General features: G+C 36.3%; 1 protein-coding gene across 1 annotated transcript in view; it reads left to right on the top strand.

Moving 5' to 3' along the window:
• Positions 1-18,968, top strand: part of LAMA2 (laminin subunit alpha 2) — a gene marked incomplete at its 5' end in the record, with an annotated part of 457,095 nt that overhangs the window by 409,826 nt on the left and 28,301 nt on the right. The window contains 5 exons of the mRNA XM_012554936.2: positions 4,618-4,756; positions 6,846-6,857; positions 10,415-10,535; positions 13,187-13,363; positions 17,006-17,154. Coding sequence (XP_012410390.1) covers positions 4,618-4,756; positions 6,846-6,857; positions 10,415-10,535; positions 13,187-13,363; positions 17,006-17,154 — 598 coding nt within the window. The remainder of the gene's footprint in view (positions 1-4,617; positions 4,757-6,845; positions 6,858-10,414; positions 10,536-13,186; positions 13,364-17,005; positions 17,155-18,968) is intronic.

The raw sequence follows: 18,968 nt of genomic DNA, 5'->3' as shown, positions 1-18,968 counted from the left end.
TCTTGAGTCAATCTCTTTTGAAATATAAAAGAGAGAAGCCAGCAGAGAGTTGGGGTGGGTGTGGGAGAGTAGTGGGGGGGGCAGTAAGGTGGGATCCCATTACCACCAAGCAAGGAGAGCCAGGAATACGTGTGTCCATTGGACCTGGGTTCCCTGTGCTGAGATGCTCCTAGACCGGGGGAAGATAGATGACAAGGACCTTCCCCTAGAGCCAACAGAGAGAGAAAGCTTTCCCCTGGAGCTGTCACCCTGAATTCTGACTTCTAGCCTCCTAAACTGTGAGAGAATATATTTCTCTTTGTTAAAGCCATCCACTTGCGGTATTTCTGTGATAGCTACACTAGATAACTAAGACAGCTTAATTAGGGAAAATTTATAATGAGTTTAAATCACTAGGGTTTAAATTTCAAGGGAGTGGTTGAAGATAACGCTGGGCATCTTGACAAGGGCGGTATCACTTAGGGGCATTTATACCGTGCTAAAGAGGAGCCATTGGAGGGATTTAAGTAGAGATGTGACATCGTGATTTCAGTTTTAAGTAGATGAGTCCGTGTGTCAATGTGAAAGGCTAAATTGGATGTAGAATGACTAATTAGGTCCAATAATCATCCAGGCAGGAGATGAATGATAACTTGAAGTAAGCAGTGCACTGGTGTTAGACTCTAGGGAAATGCAAAATCACAATGAGATACCACTCACAGTTACCAGAATGTCTAAAATTAAAAAGACTGACAATACCAAGTGCTGGTGAAGATGGAACTGGAAATTTCATACAATCCTGGTAAGGATGTAAAATAGTACAGTCACTTTAGAAAACTGATTAGCACTTTCTTAAAAGGCTAAATATATATCTACCATATAACCCAGCCATTCCACCCCAATGTATTCACCCAAGCCAAATGAAAGCATACCTCCATACAACAACTCTACCAGTATGTTTCATAGCAGCTTTATTTGTGAGAATCAGAAACTGAAAATAACTCAGATGTACACCAACAGGTGACTAGATATACAAATTGTGGTATATACATACAATGGAATACTACTCAGCAATAAAAAGTAATGAGCTATTAATACATGTACAAAATGGATTCAGTATCAAAACAATTAATCTGAGTGAAAGAAGGCAGATAAAAGAGAGTCCATTTATATAAAATACTAGAAAATGCAAACTAATTATAGTGACAGAAAGCAGATCAGAGGTTACTTGGGGATGGGTGGAGAGGAAGGGGAGGGAAAGAGGGATTGCAAAGGGGCATAAGGAAACTTTTGTGGTGATATTTATGTTCACATTCTTGATTGTGGTGATGGCTTCTCAGGTGTATACATAACTCAAAACTTATTACATTGTACATTTTAAATATGGGTAATTTATAGTATGCCAATTATACCTCTGTAAAGCTGTTAAAAAATTAGGACAGATGTTAGAGTTATTTAGAAGAAGAATCAGAGGGCTGTTGACTCATTAGATGTGGAATGGTGAGGAGAAAAGCCAGGTTGACTTTCTAGTTTAGGAACTTGGGTGAGGGCCATAGTGCCAACAAATAAAACAGGAAATACAGATTGGGTGTAAAAAGATCATTTAGATTCGTAATATGTTTTGTTTGAAATACTTAGGGAAAATACAGACAATGGTGTCTCACTTATTGAATATGAGTTTTTAGGCAAAAGTCAGGTCCAGGCATACTGATTTCTGAGTCATCCTAAGTAGATGAAAACTAGAATTTACTCAGTTAAAACCTGAGAGGTGGGCAAAGAAAGGGATACTAGGGAACATAAACATTTCAGAGGTGTTCAAAGAAATAGCTTCCAAGAAACGAGCGTGAGAATGAGGTTAGAAAGGTAAGAAAAGAAGTTGGAGAGCGTGGTATTATGGAATCCAAAAGAGGAAGTTTCCAAGAAGAAGGGAGATGCTAACAGCATCATATGCTGCGTAATAATCTGCTAAGTTAAGGACAAAAATTCTCCATTTGGTTGGTTTATAGGGAAGACAGCGACGACTTCAGCAGGGTCGGAGACCACGGAGTAGGGGATAGGAATCCAAATAAGACTCCTGCAGTATGAGTCTTGGCTCCTTTCCAGTGGCCAAATTAGTTGTTTTAGATGACTTATTCTCAACAAGTTTGTGTAAGAACTGTGCCTTGAAATTCAAACCCACTCCTTCAGGGGACGTCGCCCTTGACAGCCAGTCAGTCGAACCACCACCACCAAAAAAAAAAAAAAAAAGCAAATCCATTGCCGTTGAGTCGATTCTGACTCATAGTGACAGTATAGGACAGAGTAGAACTGCCCCATAAGGTTCCCAAGGAGCAGCTGTTGGAATCGAACTGCAGATGTTTTGGTTAGCAGCCGAGCTTTTCACCACTGTACCACCAGAGCTAAAGTGTGCCACATCCCCCAAGTGCACTGATATGGAAACAAGGTTCCGAGTGATTGTTTAGATTTTCAATGAACTAAGAGTGAGAAGAAAAAATACCAAAGTAAAAACAATGAGCTGATAACAACTCAGCATTGATTATGAAATACTCATTAAGACCCTACTCTGTGTTTAGTATTTAATAAAACTCCTATTACCCTACACACCCATAAATGATGTCTGTACTCATCAACCTGAAATTCTGTGTTAATAGCTTATTTCTCTATTCTGTAAGGAAGAGAAATAATAAGAGTGTTAGCATTCCATAGCAGAACCTACTTCATCGCTATCACTCATGAAGGGTAGAGTAAAATCCTCCCTTTAAATCGGTAAAAATACGCCATTCAACATATCTCTGCCAGAGTTAACTCCTGGGCCAGTGAGTTTCAATTCAATTGTGTTGCCACTCTTTAATCAGTTTTTCTTAGAATGATTTCTACAAATGCGTATATTCATTCAGGGATAAGGAGCAAAACTACCTCCAGTCATTGGCTTGCATGTGATAGAGAGGCAGAATCTGATTTTCACAGACACCATTAAAATATCATCCGGTCTATAAAAAGAGGCTATTTTCATGTTTCAGTCAGCAGCCCCATATGAAAACTTCTTTGCTGATCTGGATAAAAAGGCATTTGTGTGAAAAAGTCATGAAAACAATTTTAGAAATCTCTTTTCTTTTAGCCACCAGTCCATGTTAAACATATAATCTTTTTAATGTATTTATAAAAAATAATTAATTTTTTAAATCTTAAACTTGCTAAATATTTTTAATAGGATGATTTTCTCTGGAGTTGTTTTTTGTTGTTTGTTTTTTGAAAGTCAGCTTTGAGAGTCTGAGGTGTTAATAGGTTCGGGTATTTCACTTTTTTTTTTGCAAGGTAACTGTGTATGGTTTCACTGAAGACACTTTCTTTAGGAATGGAAGTGCTACTGACTGCACTGGAATTTTGTTGTTTGATATCTCTCTGTGCCTTCCAAAGAGCACTAGTTCTAAAAGGGGATGAGTTGAGAGAAAATAATAATGTCCCATGGTCAAATATATTTGGGAAATAACTTCATACCCCTCTCTTTGAGCATTACATTGCATATAAGCATGTTAAACGTTCTGGGCAGTCATAAAATTAAGATACGTTTAACTTTGTTTAACCCAGTGTTTGTCAAATTTATTTGACCTATGAAACTAGTGTTTTAAGGAATAAACTTTTAGACATGCCCTTATAATTGATTGGTTCCAATGTCCATTTTCAGACCCTAATTAATTCAGATCCTATATCAGCCAAGGATTTAAAGGCCAAATTTATCATGTTAATGAACTGCTAACTCAATATGCATCAAGGATCCAGAATATATGAAGCAGTTAAGGTTAGGCCTAAACAAATATTACAGGGAGAAAGCACATAATTCAGGGAAAAAAAAGACCTTGCTTGACCCTTCAGATTGAGGGGAAAAAAATCAGTGAGATAAGAGTTCCCCATCTGCTTTCTATACAAAGCAGTTTAAGCTGAAAAGTGCCTCTCTTCTTTCTCTTTTCCTTTCTATTTCTGAATTCTTATCCTCATCATATCAGAAATACCTTTAGATACCTGAGAGAAGAACAATAAGGGGAGAATACTATGCCTCTCACAACACTTGGCATCCCCAGTCTAAAATGTAGTTTATAGGGGATGTGGCTCCCCTCATCTTGCAGACTCTCATCTCTCCGTTTCCATGCACAATCATCTTATGCAGGGGTTAATGCTTTGTACAGGAGCCTAAATCCTAGCAGTTCTGTTGGTACTGAAATTTTCAGAAAGAGCCACAGACTTAGTATAGTTCTAGTTAATTATCTAATTTCTAATTAGATATCTATTTTAAGATAGAACTAATGACCTTATCTCTAATTATATCTAACTTCTTATCTATATTATGGAAAACTTGATAAAATTGCTGTTTAAAGTACGTTCAAGCATCTCTCTTTTCTCCTCATGGGTGTTGCCTTGAGAAGTGACTATTTTCATGCTGTCTTATTGTGGATGATTTAATAATGTATTTCACTGCTTTTATTGTATCTGCTATTATTAAATGACTGTATATAGTACCGGTGTTGTAGAAGGTCGATGTTAATTTGAGAATTAAACTAAATTCATCTTGAAGTAATAGTCATGACATATATGTGGTTGGTATTTCTCAAAAAAATATTAACCTTTCTATCTCCTTTATAGCCAATATATCAATTGTAGATATAGATACTAACCAGGAGGAGAACATAGCAACTTCTTCATCTGGAAACAACTTTGGTCTTGACTTGAAAGCAGATGACAAAATATATTTTGGTGGCCTACCAACACTGAGAAACTTGAGGTAATCTAGTTTACATTTAGAGCTAAGGATTAAATTTTAAATAAATGCCCACTGTGCTCACTAGAGTTCCAAAGTTTAATTACAATAGGAATGTCATATAACCTTTAGTTGCAGAAAGGCCTGATCAAAAAAAAAAAAAAAAAAAAAGCATGCTGCATGTTAGAACAACACAAGGTTTTAGAAACCAAAGGATTAATTTGATAACTTTGTGGAAGAGATAGATTGGAATCACTGTTTGCCTTATATTCACCTAATGAAAAGTATTATGAAAGTAATTAAAGGTGAAAACCAGAGTTAAATGTGGATCTTACAATTTTTGTTCTCTTTGCACATTCACTGGAGATAATAGCACAATGACATTGCTTAGTGTTCCGAAAATTAGTCAGTATGCCAGGACACATTGTGTACAACCTATTTTATTGCTAAGAATTAGCATCATTATGATGTATTGGAGCTTGCCTATATGCCTAATACAAGAGCTATATTAGTTATTTTCATGCCCATGCCAACACTTTTTTAAAATTTTACATATGCTTTTTAGCTAGCAGGATGGGGAGACATTTTTAGTTCGTAGTTTAATTAGTTCAAAAAATAAAGTAAAAATTTCAGAAAATATTTCACATGATGTTTAATTTACTGCTTATCATGAAACATAAGAAATGAACATCTGTAGACTACTTGATGCTCAATAAATGTTAACTGAATTTAATTAGATTGGAATTAATTGATTTGGTTAAACCATAAGAGTTTACTAAAAATATAGACTACCCTGTTTTAAATTTTCTGTTGTGTTTTGTTATTTAGTTAGTTTGTTTTTTATTGGGACAAAAGTCCTGCCTACATGTTTCTACTCTAAAAAGTCACATTACATTTGGAGGGATTTCAGAATAGCTGAGAAATACGGTGATCAATTATTTTTCATAGTTCCCAAATTAACAGTAGAACTTCAGTCTCATTTTATAAGGGATAGCATGCAGATTGAGATTTACTCTTTTCCCAAGATGCACACTCATAGACCAAGCAACTCTAATTACCGATCTTTCAAGAATATAAGTTGATAAGTTTTATGGTACGGATAAACTGGCTCTGTATTCTTCTACATTATAAGGTATTTGGTGTTAGTAATGTAGATTTAAAGTGCCTGGTCAGAAAAATCATTGAAGATCAAATGTATTTGAATAGTGACATAGTTATTACGTGGAAATTAATTTATTCAGCATTATTCAACAAATATTTGTTGAGCATCTATTGTGTGCCAGTCACCATATTAAATGGTAGGAATCCAGAAGTTGCTTAAGTCTAAGATTTGCTTTGTAATATCAATAACTATATTCTACTATGAGTGAAATATAGCCAGAATAAGGTTATCCAAACTTAAAGTCACTTAAACCAAGTAATGACTTGGTTTTGATTATCATAAAATAATTTTTAGAAGTTAACTACAAAGGTATACATTTAATTTAATTGAGATGGGTTTATGTTTTACTTGGCTAGCAAAGTACACATCATATCTAAGGGTTCTTTGCTTTATCATTGCTAAGATGTTTTTACTTTCACAGTACATTCCACAATGATAATGGCGCTATAGTATGCTACATTATTTCAGAACAATCTTCAGACATCTATTTGTGACTGATCAAGAAGCCAAGGACTCAGTTACCTTCTATTTTGCCCACAGACACGATCTCAATATGATAAAGCACAAAAGATACAGCAAAATGTAAATTATTTTTATAGATTTCATTAAATTTAAGCTCTTTGAGAGGCAATATTTATAAACTACTTACGGGAACTGCAGAATAGAGACATATGCATTTTCCCATTCATTATAATGATAAACATAAGTTCTTAAATTCATACTCTAAAATAAAAATTTTCCAAGAGAATTGTTATATAGGAAATGGTCATTTTTAGATTCTATTTTCTATATGTCTGTTTTCTGTTCTATGGGGTTTTTGCACACCTTTCCTTTGTGGATCCCTGTGAGATGCTTTATTTGGAGATTTATGATTAGTGTTTATTGTTTTACTAAATGAAAATGCAAGTATAAGTAAATTGTTTTTTTTTCCCTCTCTTCCCTGTGACCTAGTATGAAAGCAAGGTAAACTTTAAATTTATGCATGCCTTCTTCAAGTGCATGGGCTGGGTAAATGTGGCTTTAAATAAAGCAGCTGTGCAGAAGCAGAGCGACCTGTGCAGCTTTTTCCAGAGTATATTTCATGAGCAAGTAATGCATCCTGAGGTGTTTCTCATGCTGCCCTTTACTTAACAAAGATGCTGCTGCTTACCCACCATCAACTGGGCTTGCAATTTGACTTGTTTCACCAGCAGTGATGATGGATTTGCTCTGCTTACTTGTTCAACCACTCACGCACAGTGCCCCCTGGCTACCAGCAGCACACTCAGATTTATCGGCACAGTCTAGTTCTGGGTAACAGAGCAAAGCGATCTACCCATCTCTGGGATTGAACCTCAGACTCTGGCCTCCCTGATACCATGCTGTCTACTGAATAATCAGCTGGTGCTCCTAAGTGCTTACCACTGCATTGTTGCTTTTTGCAGGGCTGCAAACATGCAAACGTTTACGTGGCCTTTGCACCTCATGGCAGAGCTGCTTATATATTGCTGTGTTTATTTAGAATTAGCTCTAGAGCCAGATGAAAGGAATCTCTGGAAATAGTATGTTTAAAACAAATATTTGCATTAATGGTGAAGAAGTTTGTGGACAGTCCCCCTAGCTTCTCAGGATCATTTTAATTCTAATTTGCAGACAGGGGTTAGTATGAAAGCTGTGAGCAGCACTTCCCTGTAAAGTGGCTGGTCCAAACCTCGAGATGTGCAACACTGGCACACTCTGGCTAAAGCCTGGTTTTTTGACATTTCAGAGCCTAAGTGTGCCAAATTTTTGGAAAGGAGATAATGAACCTGAACTGATCCAAGAAATTTTAAAAGCAAAGGCTTGAGTTTTAATATCAGAAACTAGAATATAGAGAAATGAAAGTAAAAAAATAAAGCAAGTTGTGTTATCACAATGCAGTAATGAGGATAGTCATGCTGTGTTTGCTGGGATGGCTAAAAGACAAATGCTGGCTTTCAGTGGAAACAGATGCTAATAAAACTCTGGATAACGCTGTGTAGCTTGGTAATTTTGCCCTTGAGTGGTGACCTTCAGAAGTCTATGGTTACATTATGAATCTGATCATATGTTGCTACTTGTCTTCTGTGATTTACATAACACTGGGCTTGCTGAATTGTTATATTTTGAAGTGGTTCTTTGTGTTTCCATGAAATAACAAACTATATAACTGGTAGGAGTGATCGACTTTATTGACAAGACCTCTGGAAAAATTGTGATAGATGAGCCTTCCCCTAAAGGCAAGTATAGGAGCAAATGAACACCGTGAAAGAAATGCACTCATTCCCTTTGCCTTGTAGAAGAAAAACATAAGCAAGACCCTCACCCTCCATTTGGCATGTTCTTCCGACTGAGCAGAAGGAGAAAACCTTGGGAACAGAAGAAAATTATCAAAGAAAATAAAGCAGTTACAGAGAAAAAGAAAACAGAATATCTGGCATGATATAAATCAGCTGGTACACACCACACTGCCAGGGCCTGATTTGCTTCCCCACCTGTCTTCCCCGGTGCCATGTAATTTTTATTAAGACAGGGAAAAAAAAGAAAAAAAGGATCCTGGAATCATGGACAATGATAACCAATAAGTACAATATTTTGGTATGATTGGACAGTTTTTACAGATCCTTATTAACATCTTGTAAAGAAGAAAAGTATTACTTTATTTAGCCCTATAGACCTGCACTGTTCAAGAGAGTAGCCACTAGCCACAGTGGCAATTTAACTTTAAATTAATTAAATTAAATAATTAATAAATATTCAGTTCCTCACTGGCACAAGCCACAGCTACATGTGGCTAGTAGCTACCAATCTGGACAGTGCAGAAGAGATTCTTTCCACCATCACAGAAAGTTCCATTGGACAGTGCTTCCATACCTTAAAGGAGTGTTATCATCACTGACAACCTTGCTAGCTCGTGTGTATTGAGCACTTTCCACTTGCTAGGAATTATGTTAAAGTGCTTACATTCATTGTCTTGTGCAAACTTCGCAACTCAATAATGCAGATAGTAGTATTATTATTATCATTTTGTCCATTTCACGTATAAGGACACTGAGTCTCAGAGAAAAGTCACTTGCAGGATGTCGCATAATAAACCAGGGCAACATGCTGGACTCAAGGGCAAGGACTTCATTTTCTAATCTGCTGGAATGTTTGCCCTGTTTTAAGAAGTGGTGAGCAAGAAGTAAACATTCAAAAGTAATGTGGGTATAATTAAAAAAAAAAATGTCCCATTGTCATTGAGTCGATTCCAATTCATGGTGACCTCATATATTACAGAGTAGAACTACTCTGTAGAGTTTTCTTGGCTTTAACCTTTATGGAAGCAGATCACTAGGCCTTTCTTCTGTGCCATTGCATGGGTTCCAACTGCCAACCTCTAGATTACTAGTCAAACACAAACTGTTTGAGGCCACCCCGGGACCTTAGTTTGGGTATGGAAACCATTTTTTCAACCCTATTGGAAAAATAAAATATATCTTTTGTGCTTTTGAGGAGCCCTGGTGGCACAGTGATTAAAGTGACTGATCGCTAACTGAAAGGTCAGTAGTTTCAAACCACCAGCAGCTCCATGGGAGAAAGATGTGGCAGTCTGCTTCCGTAGAGATTTACAATCTTGGAAACTCTATGGGGTCGCTATGAGTTGGAATCAACCAGACAGTAGTGGGTTTTTGGTTTGGGCTGTTGGTTGCTTTATGTTGCTATTGTGCTGGTATAAAATAAGGACTTTTGGGTCAGTCTATACCCTCAACTTTAAAATATCTTTCTTTTTTTTTTTAAGATGTAATCCAAATGCATGTTTCTTGGACTTTGCTTAAGTTAAAAGTGTTAAAGTAAAATATAATGTTATGCTATTCTTCAGTAACTACTCCCCGTCAAAAAAGTCTCAATGATTAAAATATTTTCTAGAATTTTTTAAATTTTTGAACGAGTTATTATTATTTTTACTTCTTTCTGTATGTAGTTTTATCATGCTTCTTACACAATTATCTACTTTTTGGAGGGAGAAGGAAACCCTTATTTCATTATATATATAAAACACTTAATACCAAAGGGGGGAAAAAAAAACCCAAACCCATTGCCATCGAGTCCATTCTGACTTGTTGCAACCATATAAGACAGAGTAGAACTGCCCTACAGGGTTTCCAAGGAGCAGCTGGTAGATTCAAACTGCCAACCTTTTGGTTAGCAACTGAGCTCTTAACCAGTGTGCCACCAGGGCTCCAAAGCACTTAACACCAAAAAACAAAAAACAAACAAAAAAAAACAAAGCCATTGCCGTTGAGTCAATAGAAAAGAATAACTACATAAAGACTCCTTCTACAAGATGCTGTTAACATCTCTTAACGTCACCAGTAGATAAAGGAGAGCATAGTTTGCTGGATACCTGCGTGCGCCTGTGCACGAGTTGATAAACGTGCCTACCTGTGAGTTAGTTTGCTCCTATGGCTTGCTTCCAGTAGTTACAGGAACTGTCATTGCCCTAATGCTATTGCTTTTGTTTTCCATTTAACTTTCAACAGACCGGAAGTAAATTTGAGGAAATATTCTGGCTGCCTCAGAGATATTGAAATTTCAAGAACCCCATATAATATACTCAGTAGCCCTGATTATGTTGGCGTTACCAAAGGATGTTCACTGGAGGTTGGTCTGTTTTTAATAGTTCCCTAAACACATTCATATCAGGTTTTACTTACATCATTTGGGTGCTTTTACAGGGACCAGTCCCTTGTTAATGTATTTTAAAATCCTATTTACTCTCATTTTAGCTATTCATAAGTGATTAAGCAAGACTGAGGTACTTCTATAAATTACCATGATCAACGGAACTTAGTAGATGGTATTATGAAGACCCAAAATTGTATTTTTAATATAATCTCTTTTCTGGTTCTATTTCCAATACTACTTACCCTTTTCCTTTTTTCTGTCATCTATTTTAAATTTATTTTATCCTTATGTATTGTCTATAGCTTTATCAGCAGCCTTAATTTTTTCTGGAGTGTAGTGGGAGTTTACACAAATAGCAAGTAGTCATTTGCACCATAATCATTAGTACATATCATCTTGTCTACACCTTGAAAGTCAAGCCCCCTTTTTGAAAATGGCACAGACCAGTAACTATGGCATCCAACTTTCCAAAGACTTGTCTTTGACAAGACTGCAACGTTTTTTTACCACCAAAACGTTAAAGCTTAGCTGGAGGCCAGGTATCCTCAGTATCTCTTCTCCATCACCAAAGCAGCCCAGCAGCCCCCTGATTTACTTGACTATTCTGCACTGAGTCTTCAGTAGGGGCTGACCCATACATGAGAGAAACTCAAGTCAGAGCTCTCCTCTCTTAAAATATCTATAAACTAGAGCCAACTGTCATCAGCAAGTGTTAATGAGAATTTTATGGGATCTCAAAACTCATGAGCTTGTTTAAAAAAATAAAATGTTAAATATATCATGCTTACAAATTTTAATTACTCTGAGATAATACTACTGTTCGTTTTGATTGTTTTCTCCAATTAAAATTATTTTAAAGCACTCCTATAGAATTTATGTCCCTGGGTGGTGAAAACGGTTAACAAAAGGTTGGAGGTTCAAGTCTACCCAGCGACACCTCAGAAGAAAGACCTGGTGATCTACTTCTGAAAAATCAGCCATTGAAAATCCTATGAGCACAGTTCTGCTCTGACACACATGAGGACACCATGAGTCAGAGTTGGCTTGATGGCAACTGGCTTATGGAATTCCAGGAAATCAAGAAAGAATAGAGAGAAAGAAAAAAAAAATGAATCCGTCATATGAATCATGGGGTTTGAAGGCTGGAACAGAACTGTCAGGGCCTTTATTGTTTGTAGCTGCATGTTCCATTTGAAATTCCCACCCTGAGAAGCTTTGGAATAAGGAAAAAGGGAATACATAAAGAGTTAAAATTCTAAGGACTGATAACTGGCTTATTAAAGAACATTTCACTGGGAGTTTTAAGCCTCCATACCCTCACTCTCATCCACGTTCAAAAGATATACATGAGGATGAAAACTGTCCAGAAAGTGAACAGCCTATATGTGTGGAAATGATGATTCTGTAAAGGCACTTTTGAGTAACCAGGAATTATTTTGCAACTAAAATATGAGGCAGAAATTTGATGTGGATAAATATTGATAAGTCTGCACAGTAGTTTTATCTGAACTATCCAAAACTCCATGATTTGAAAATTGGAATAGAAAATAGATTACACATTTTGCCCACCCTTTGTGTCCGTTAACTGGAACTGAATCACTGTGTGGAAAAAAAAAAATAGCCTACGTTAAAAGAATCCTTGCTTTTATTCCTGCAAAATCCGGGATTTTAAAAATGAACATTTTAAGCTCTCTCAATGTCCAACCATATGGCCTTGCTTAAATAAATTAGATCACATTCATATAATGGAATGTCCCCCAGTTGTTGAAATTGATGATGGGATCTGTGTTTGCTGACAGAGATATCCCCACATATTTAAGTGAAAAAAGATACCAATGAACATGTCTATCATGATTCAGTTTAAATATAGGAGGGAATGGTGGAGGAAGGAGGTAAGGGAGTGAAGGATAAAATGAATGAATGAATACACTGTAAAAATTCATATACTCCTATACAGCTTTGGTATGGGAAAAATTGTTGATTTCCCTACTTTTCACTTCTTACTGTCTGAAGTGTTAATTTTTAAAAAATTTATAATCAACAAAAATAATACTACCATTTTCATTTTGAGGAAAAATTGGACTATTAATGTTTGCATTATTTATTTTTAAGGTTTAAATTTTATCTGATATTTCTTAAATCCTATGGAGTATATTTATATATTTGATAGCAATGAACATCTTTACATTGGGCTCATCACTGAGGGAGAATGTTGACATAGACTGTGGTCACACTCATAAAACATAAATAATTAGTTGATGGAGTGTATTAAAGGGATTAATGTCAAGTGTTTTCAAGGCAGATTTAGCAAGGTCAGTTTAAACCAAAAGAAAATGTTATTTATCAGTAATAATCTTCTACGTTTTAAACCAGAAGTTCTAGAATAACAGCAGAGACCACAATCATGGATTTAACTTAAGCTGCTAGGAAGATTTGAAGTTACAAATGGGTATATACTTCTTTAACTGCTCTTAAACTCTCCATGTTTCTATGGGTTTTCATCCTTTCTAAAATTACAATGTATTTCATGATAGCATTGAGTGCATTGAAGAGGGAGAGTGAAATAGAGAAATTAATTTAGATTTTCATTTCTAACGGTTTTTTCTCTTCTTTCCTTTTACTCACAGAATGTTTACACTGTAAGCTTCCTTAAGCCTGGTTTTGTGGAGTTGGCCCCTGTGCCAATTGATGTAGGAACAGAAATTAACCTGTCCTTCAGCACCAAGAATGAGTCTGGGATCATTCTCTTGGGAAGTGGAGGGACACCAGCACCACCTAGAAGAAAACGAAGGCAAACTGGACAGGTACTGTCACACCTCGTTAAGAATGCATTTCTCTAATGTTTATATACAACAGTTGTTTTACAAAGAACTGGTGAGGTATTTAGGCCTTATAAATTGCTTTTATATTTTCATATTTGCATCATTTATTTCCATTACCATCTTAGCCAGCCAGGGCTGAACATTTCTATATCCATGCTGACCTCGTATTTCTCTGATATCTTCTTCTTCATTAGAATTTTCCTATTGGTCAATTCCAGGTGCACAATCACGCTTGTATTTGCACTTATATTTCATATCAGTTTAGCATTTACATATATAAACAGAGAAATCTTAGAATATGTTCAAAATTGTATTAATTTTTTCTTGTCTCCAAGTTCATTTCCTTATCAGATCTGTAGATATCCAGGTATGGTCTCTTAAATTTAAATTCCTTTTAGGGTCAGTTTCCCAGTTTCAGTAGCCAAGGTGATATAGTCTGTTGAAACCTGCCTTGCCCCACCTTCTATAGGCACAGAGATGAGCAGAGAACGGACCTGGCACTAGAAGTTGCAAATCAAGTACAGCCAACACAGATTTGGACAGTACGAAAAAGAAAACTTATAGCCCAATCCCACTCATGATGCTAGAATAAAGTCTAAACAGTGTCCACCTTTGCCAAATTGTGAATCTTCAATTTTTAGACCCTTTAGCTTGGTGGTATAGTGATTAAGTGCTGCCGCTGCTAACCAAAAGGTCAGCAGTTCGAATCTGCCAGGTGCTCCTTGGAAACTCTATGGGGCAGTTCTTCTCTGTCCTATAGGGTCTCTATGAGTCCGAATCAACTCGACAGCACGGATTTGGTTGTTTGTTTGTTTGGTTTTTTTTTTTTAGCCCTTTGATTATGTTAAAAGCCCTTTGGCAGCTTCCCAGATCTAAGCAGTATAACTCTTTACTGTCTTGATATCCCTCCAGTACATTCAGTCATATTTTTAAAATCTAGTTTTTCCATTTAATCTAGTTTTTCTCAGTGAAAGGGTTAATAGAAATTACCTAGTCTGCCATGACCAGAAGATTAGAATGCTTTGCAAATATGTCCTCAAATATTCACACTTCTTTATAAACTAGGTTGTGTTATTTGTGATTATGTGTTTTTAATCAATTTTAACATTTAATATTTAACAATAAATAGTATTGTGTAGTAAGTCTTATTCATTTCCGTAAAAAAAAAGCCTAACAAAATATTAGCAAATGGAATCCAAAGATGTATAAAAGTGTTTTAAAAAAATCATACATCATAAGTAAGTTGGATTATCTCAGGAATGCAAAAGTGGTTTAATATTAGAAAATCTAAAAACCGTATAGTCATCTCAATAGATGAAGAAAAACGTTTGATAAAATTTAACACCTATTCAAAAAAACAAAACAGAAAAAATGCTTGGTGAGTAAGAAAAGGAGGGAGCTTCCTTCACCATCTGTAAAATGACTATAACAAATACTCCTGATAGAAAAACACTGGAAACATTTCTTTTAAAATCAAGACCAAGAAAAGGATGAATATTATTACTGCACTGATCTTAACATTGCAATAAGAAAAGAACAAGTATAGTATAAGAACAAGTATATAATTTAAGAATAAATATAACAAAACAAGTGTTAGATCCATATGGAGAAAATTATAAAATTTTATGGAAAGGCATTAAAGTAGTCCTAAATAAATGGACGTAGTCAACACTTTCAGTGATAGACTCAATATAAAAAACATGTCAGTTTTCAAAATGTTATGTAGATTCAGTTCCAATAAAAATGCCACTTTTATCTTTTTGAGATCCATGAGATACTAATTCTAAAATTTATATGAAAGAGCAAAAACCCAAGAAATTTCTAAAGTAGAAAAGGTGGTATAGTCGCTCTGCCAGATATCAGCACGTTAGAAACTAGAGATTTGGATTGCAGTAGTTTGGTGTTAATTCCTGGATAACTCTGTGATGGTGGAACAGAATAGAGTCCTGGATATACCCAGGCATTGCAGCTCATTAGGAAAACAGTGGTCCTCTCAGTGAATGATACTGGGGCAACTGATTATCCACATGGAAAAAGTGAACTTGATTTCTACTTCACACTGAACAGAAAAATCAGTTCCCAATGAATTAAAATCTTAAACATGAAATGCAAATCTTTAAAACTTTTAGAAGAAAAGAGAGGCTATTTGTGACCCTTAGAGAAGGAAAGGATTTGTTGAACAAAACAGGATTGTAAGTGTAACTTTATGACAATTAAGAATGCCTGCTCACCAAATGACGCAAAACATAAGCTTCATCCTGGAGGCTTATAACAAGTAAGCCAAAACCAAAGCCATTGCCGTCCAGTCAATTCTGACTCATAACAGCCCTATAGGACGGAGTGGAACGGCCCCATAGGGTTTCCAGAGTATAGCTGGTGGATTTGAACTGCCGACCTTTTGGTTAGCAGCCATTCTCTTAACCACTGTGCCACCAGGGCTCTGTTGTTGTTGCTACATGCGGTCGAGTCAGTTCCGACTCACAGGGACCCTTAAGTACTATAGTCCAAAGTAAATTAGAAATAACGTTTTTTAAATATTTCAACATTTAAATGATAAGGAATGTCTGCTTTTTAAAATATCATAGTAAATGCTATCTGAAAGGGGAAACAATGTCAAATAGTTCATATCTGTATCTGTTCTAGAATCAATACTGGTTAAATTGACATATTTTCTTTTTCAAAGCAAAATGTTTTGGTACCCATAAGGTTACTTGTGATTACACTGGGCTAAATGGGTTTGGGATAGCAAATGATCAATTAGCTAAGCAATTTTTAATTGAGTATTTTACAGTTGCCCCTTCATTGAATGGTGAGTATTAATCCTGTTCCTCTGAACATTTTGTGTTGGCCACAGAGCTGCATAGCTAATTAAGTAAATTATTGGAGACATTACGATGTTTGACTGAAACAGTCTCCACCATCACAGATGATGCTTGGAGGACCAAGCAATCATTGTACAGCAGATGCCCCATGCTCCACCAGAAACGGAGCACACATGCCATCGGCTTTGGGGACGAGAAAAGCATTCACACTCCCTGGGGTTTATAATCAGATATCAAAACCATACTGGTTGCTATAGTAACAGTGGCAAGAAGAAAGCAGGCATGTTTGTGGATGAAAAACTATCTTCCTTCTTTCTGAATGTGGGCGACAAGTTACAAGTCTGTGATAGCAATCTAGTCAACCAGCTCAGAGAACAAAATTAAAATCTAAATCCTCAAAATGCCATGAGGTTGAGAGTCAGACCTGATTTCCAGAAGCTAACGATCCACTCATGACTATAAGGGAGAGGGATTTTGTTGGTCCCATTTGTTTACTGGTCAGTTTTGTAAGTTAGAAGCCCAGTGCAAGCACAGCTGTTACTTTCGGCAGCTCAGATCTGCTTGCTTTACAGAGAAATGCTACATTACTATATCTACTTCCTGTGTCATCTAACCAGTAAAAAATGGTGAATTATTAAAAGGATATTTCCAGCTGCCTTAAATATTCGGCTTAAGGGAATATTGAGTCTTACTTCTCCTGTAAGATCTCAGAGAGGACAACTACAATTCTGTCAGAGAACCTCTCAAGGTAAGTCACAGATGAGACTCTTGTTTAATCTTCAATAATTATTTGCTGTTGCAGGCCTATTATGCGATATTCCTGAACAAAGGCCGTCTGGAAGTGCATCTCTCCACAGGGGCACGAACAATGAGGAAAATTGTTGTCAAACCAGAGCCGAATCTGTTTCACGACGGGAGAGAACATTCTGTTCATGTAGAGAGAACTAGAGGGTAACCATAGCACTACTTACTGTTCAACAACCTACAAGCTAACAAGAACATCCTTTCCCTAACATTAGACTCTATCTGAACCTTTGCATGTGTGAGTGTATTATGCGGTACAAAAATATAAATTAGCTTCATTTCTGCTTCTTTACATTTTGTACTTTGGAAACTTCATTTACCTTGGCCCCAGAAGGTCTGCTAAGAGCATTTTTATTCTGTACAATTCCCCTCTCCACCAATGGAAAAAACCAAATGCATCTTCTGAAGCTATAGATAAGAAACCCTCTCCCTCTGTACCTCTCAAATATTCTCTTCTCAAATAAGATATATGCAGAGTGAAACACACGGAATAGCTCAGCTGAGGCCAGCAGCCTTTGGCAGCTGCTATTTCACTCAGGTTCCAAAGCAGTTATGGCAGCTGTTTAGAAGCTTGTCACAGATAAAGAGCATGGCAGCAGCTGAAAGACCTACTGAGCACTTTTAGGTGCACATGGCAGCTGTGCCTCATCCCTGTGCCTCTCCCCAAGGTGTGCAAAGTCCCTGTGGCGTAACTCCATAAGGAAACAAATTTGAGAGAGATGAGAAAAACTCGCTGCCCTGTCATCTGTTCATGCAGGACACCTTTCTACAGATCCACGAAACATGGGCTTCCAGCCACTGAATCAGGGAATTGACCATAATTGTATATAAACTGACTTCTCATTTCTTCAAGATATTGCAGTACATTATACTTACTTTATTGGAAAAGTCATTTGAATTTTTCATCAAATATTGTATGACAACTCAGATAGGTAATTAGTTTAGAAGGACAATTAGAGAGAGAGAAAAAAAAAAAAAAAGCTCAGAGATTTCAGGGGTCTCAGACTCCCAAACCAGCAATTCATTTATTAGACTGAAGACATTGAAAAAAACTGGAAATCAAATTTAATGAAACCTCAAAACACAAGAATACCTTTAACTATGACAACAATATGAATATGTAGCAATACTTCAAGTAAGCAACTGTTAATCTGTAGTATAAAGACTGTTTCTAATTATCCTCTTGTGTGGATAATTTAGTTTAGATGAATAGCGAGGATTTCTTACCTTCTAAGTCAATGATAAAGGTTTCCATGGCTCATATTCTTATTACTATATGGAGGGTGAGGTTGAAGGCTGAAGCAATACTAAGTATTCATGCAGAGTGTCTACTAACTAAAATGTTTAGAAACCATGATTAAGACAAATGAGGGATCAATCTTTGGACAAAGAACTTTTACTGATCTAATAGCTAGATATTTCAGTCAGTCTCTGATGAGGAATACAAACTGAATTTCCTTTAGAATACTGATTTTACATTTCTTCTAGAATAGATTTCAGGCCCTTTGCCAAATGTTAATCCTTCTCATTGTGGGAAGAATTTTTAAAGTCTTTAAACTTTAAGAATTTCAATAAGTTAATGACAGCTGGAGAAATATAGTTGACCAAAAATCATCCAAAATATGTTATGTTGTAGAGAGGGGGAACTCTGAAATTCCCAAATGCATTAGGATGTACTAAAGTGTCCTTTTAACAGGTGTTTCTTTAAGAAGGACATTTTATTATGCCAACTTCACAGCTGTTGGCCATCAATCCAACATTTATTTGATTAAACTCAGTGTACAGTACATCACTGAAAACTGGTCATTCAGTTAATTGGCCATATGAACAAACAGTATTGCCATTCCCCGGTAATTACAGGATAGTGTATTGGGCATATTATCGTGTAGTCACTGCACTCTGTGCCAGAACCAGAACACATTTGCTACCATAATGTCTCATTCAACACTCTAACGTCAAAA

This window comes from Trichechus manatus, unplaced genomic scaffold, assembly GCF_000243295.1.
Source record: "Trichechus manatus latirostris isolate Lorelei unplaced genomic scaffold, TriManLat1.0 scaffold00002, whole genome shotgun sequence".
NCBI lineage: Eukaryota > Metazoa > Chordata > Mammalia > Sirenia > Trichechidae > Trichechus > Trichechus manatus.
This window is presented reverse-complemented; position numbering and strand designations above follow the sequence as displayed.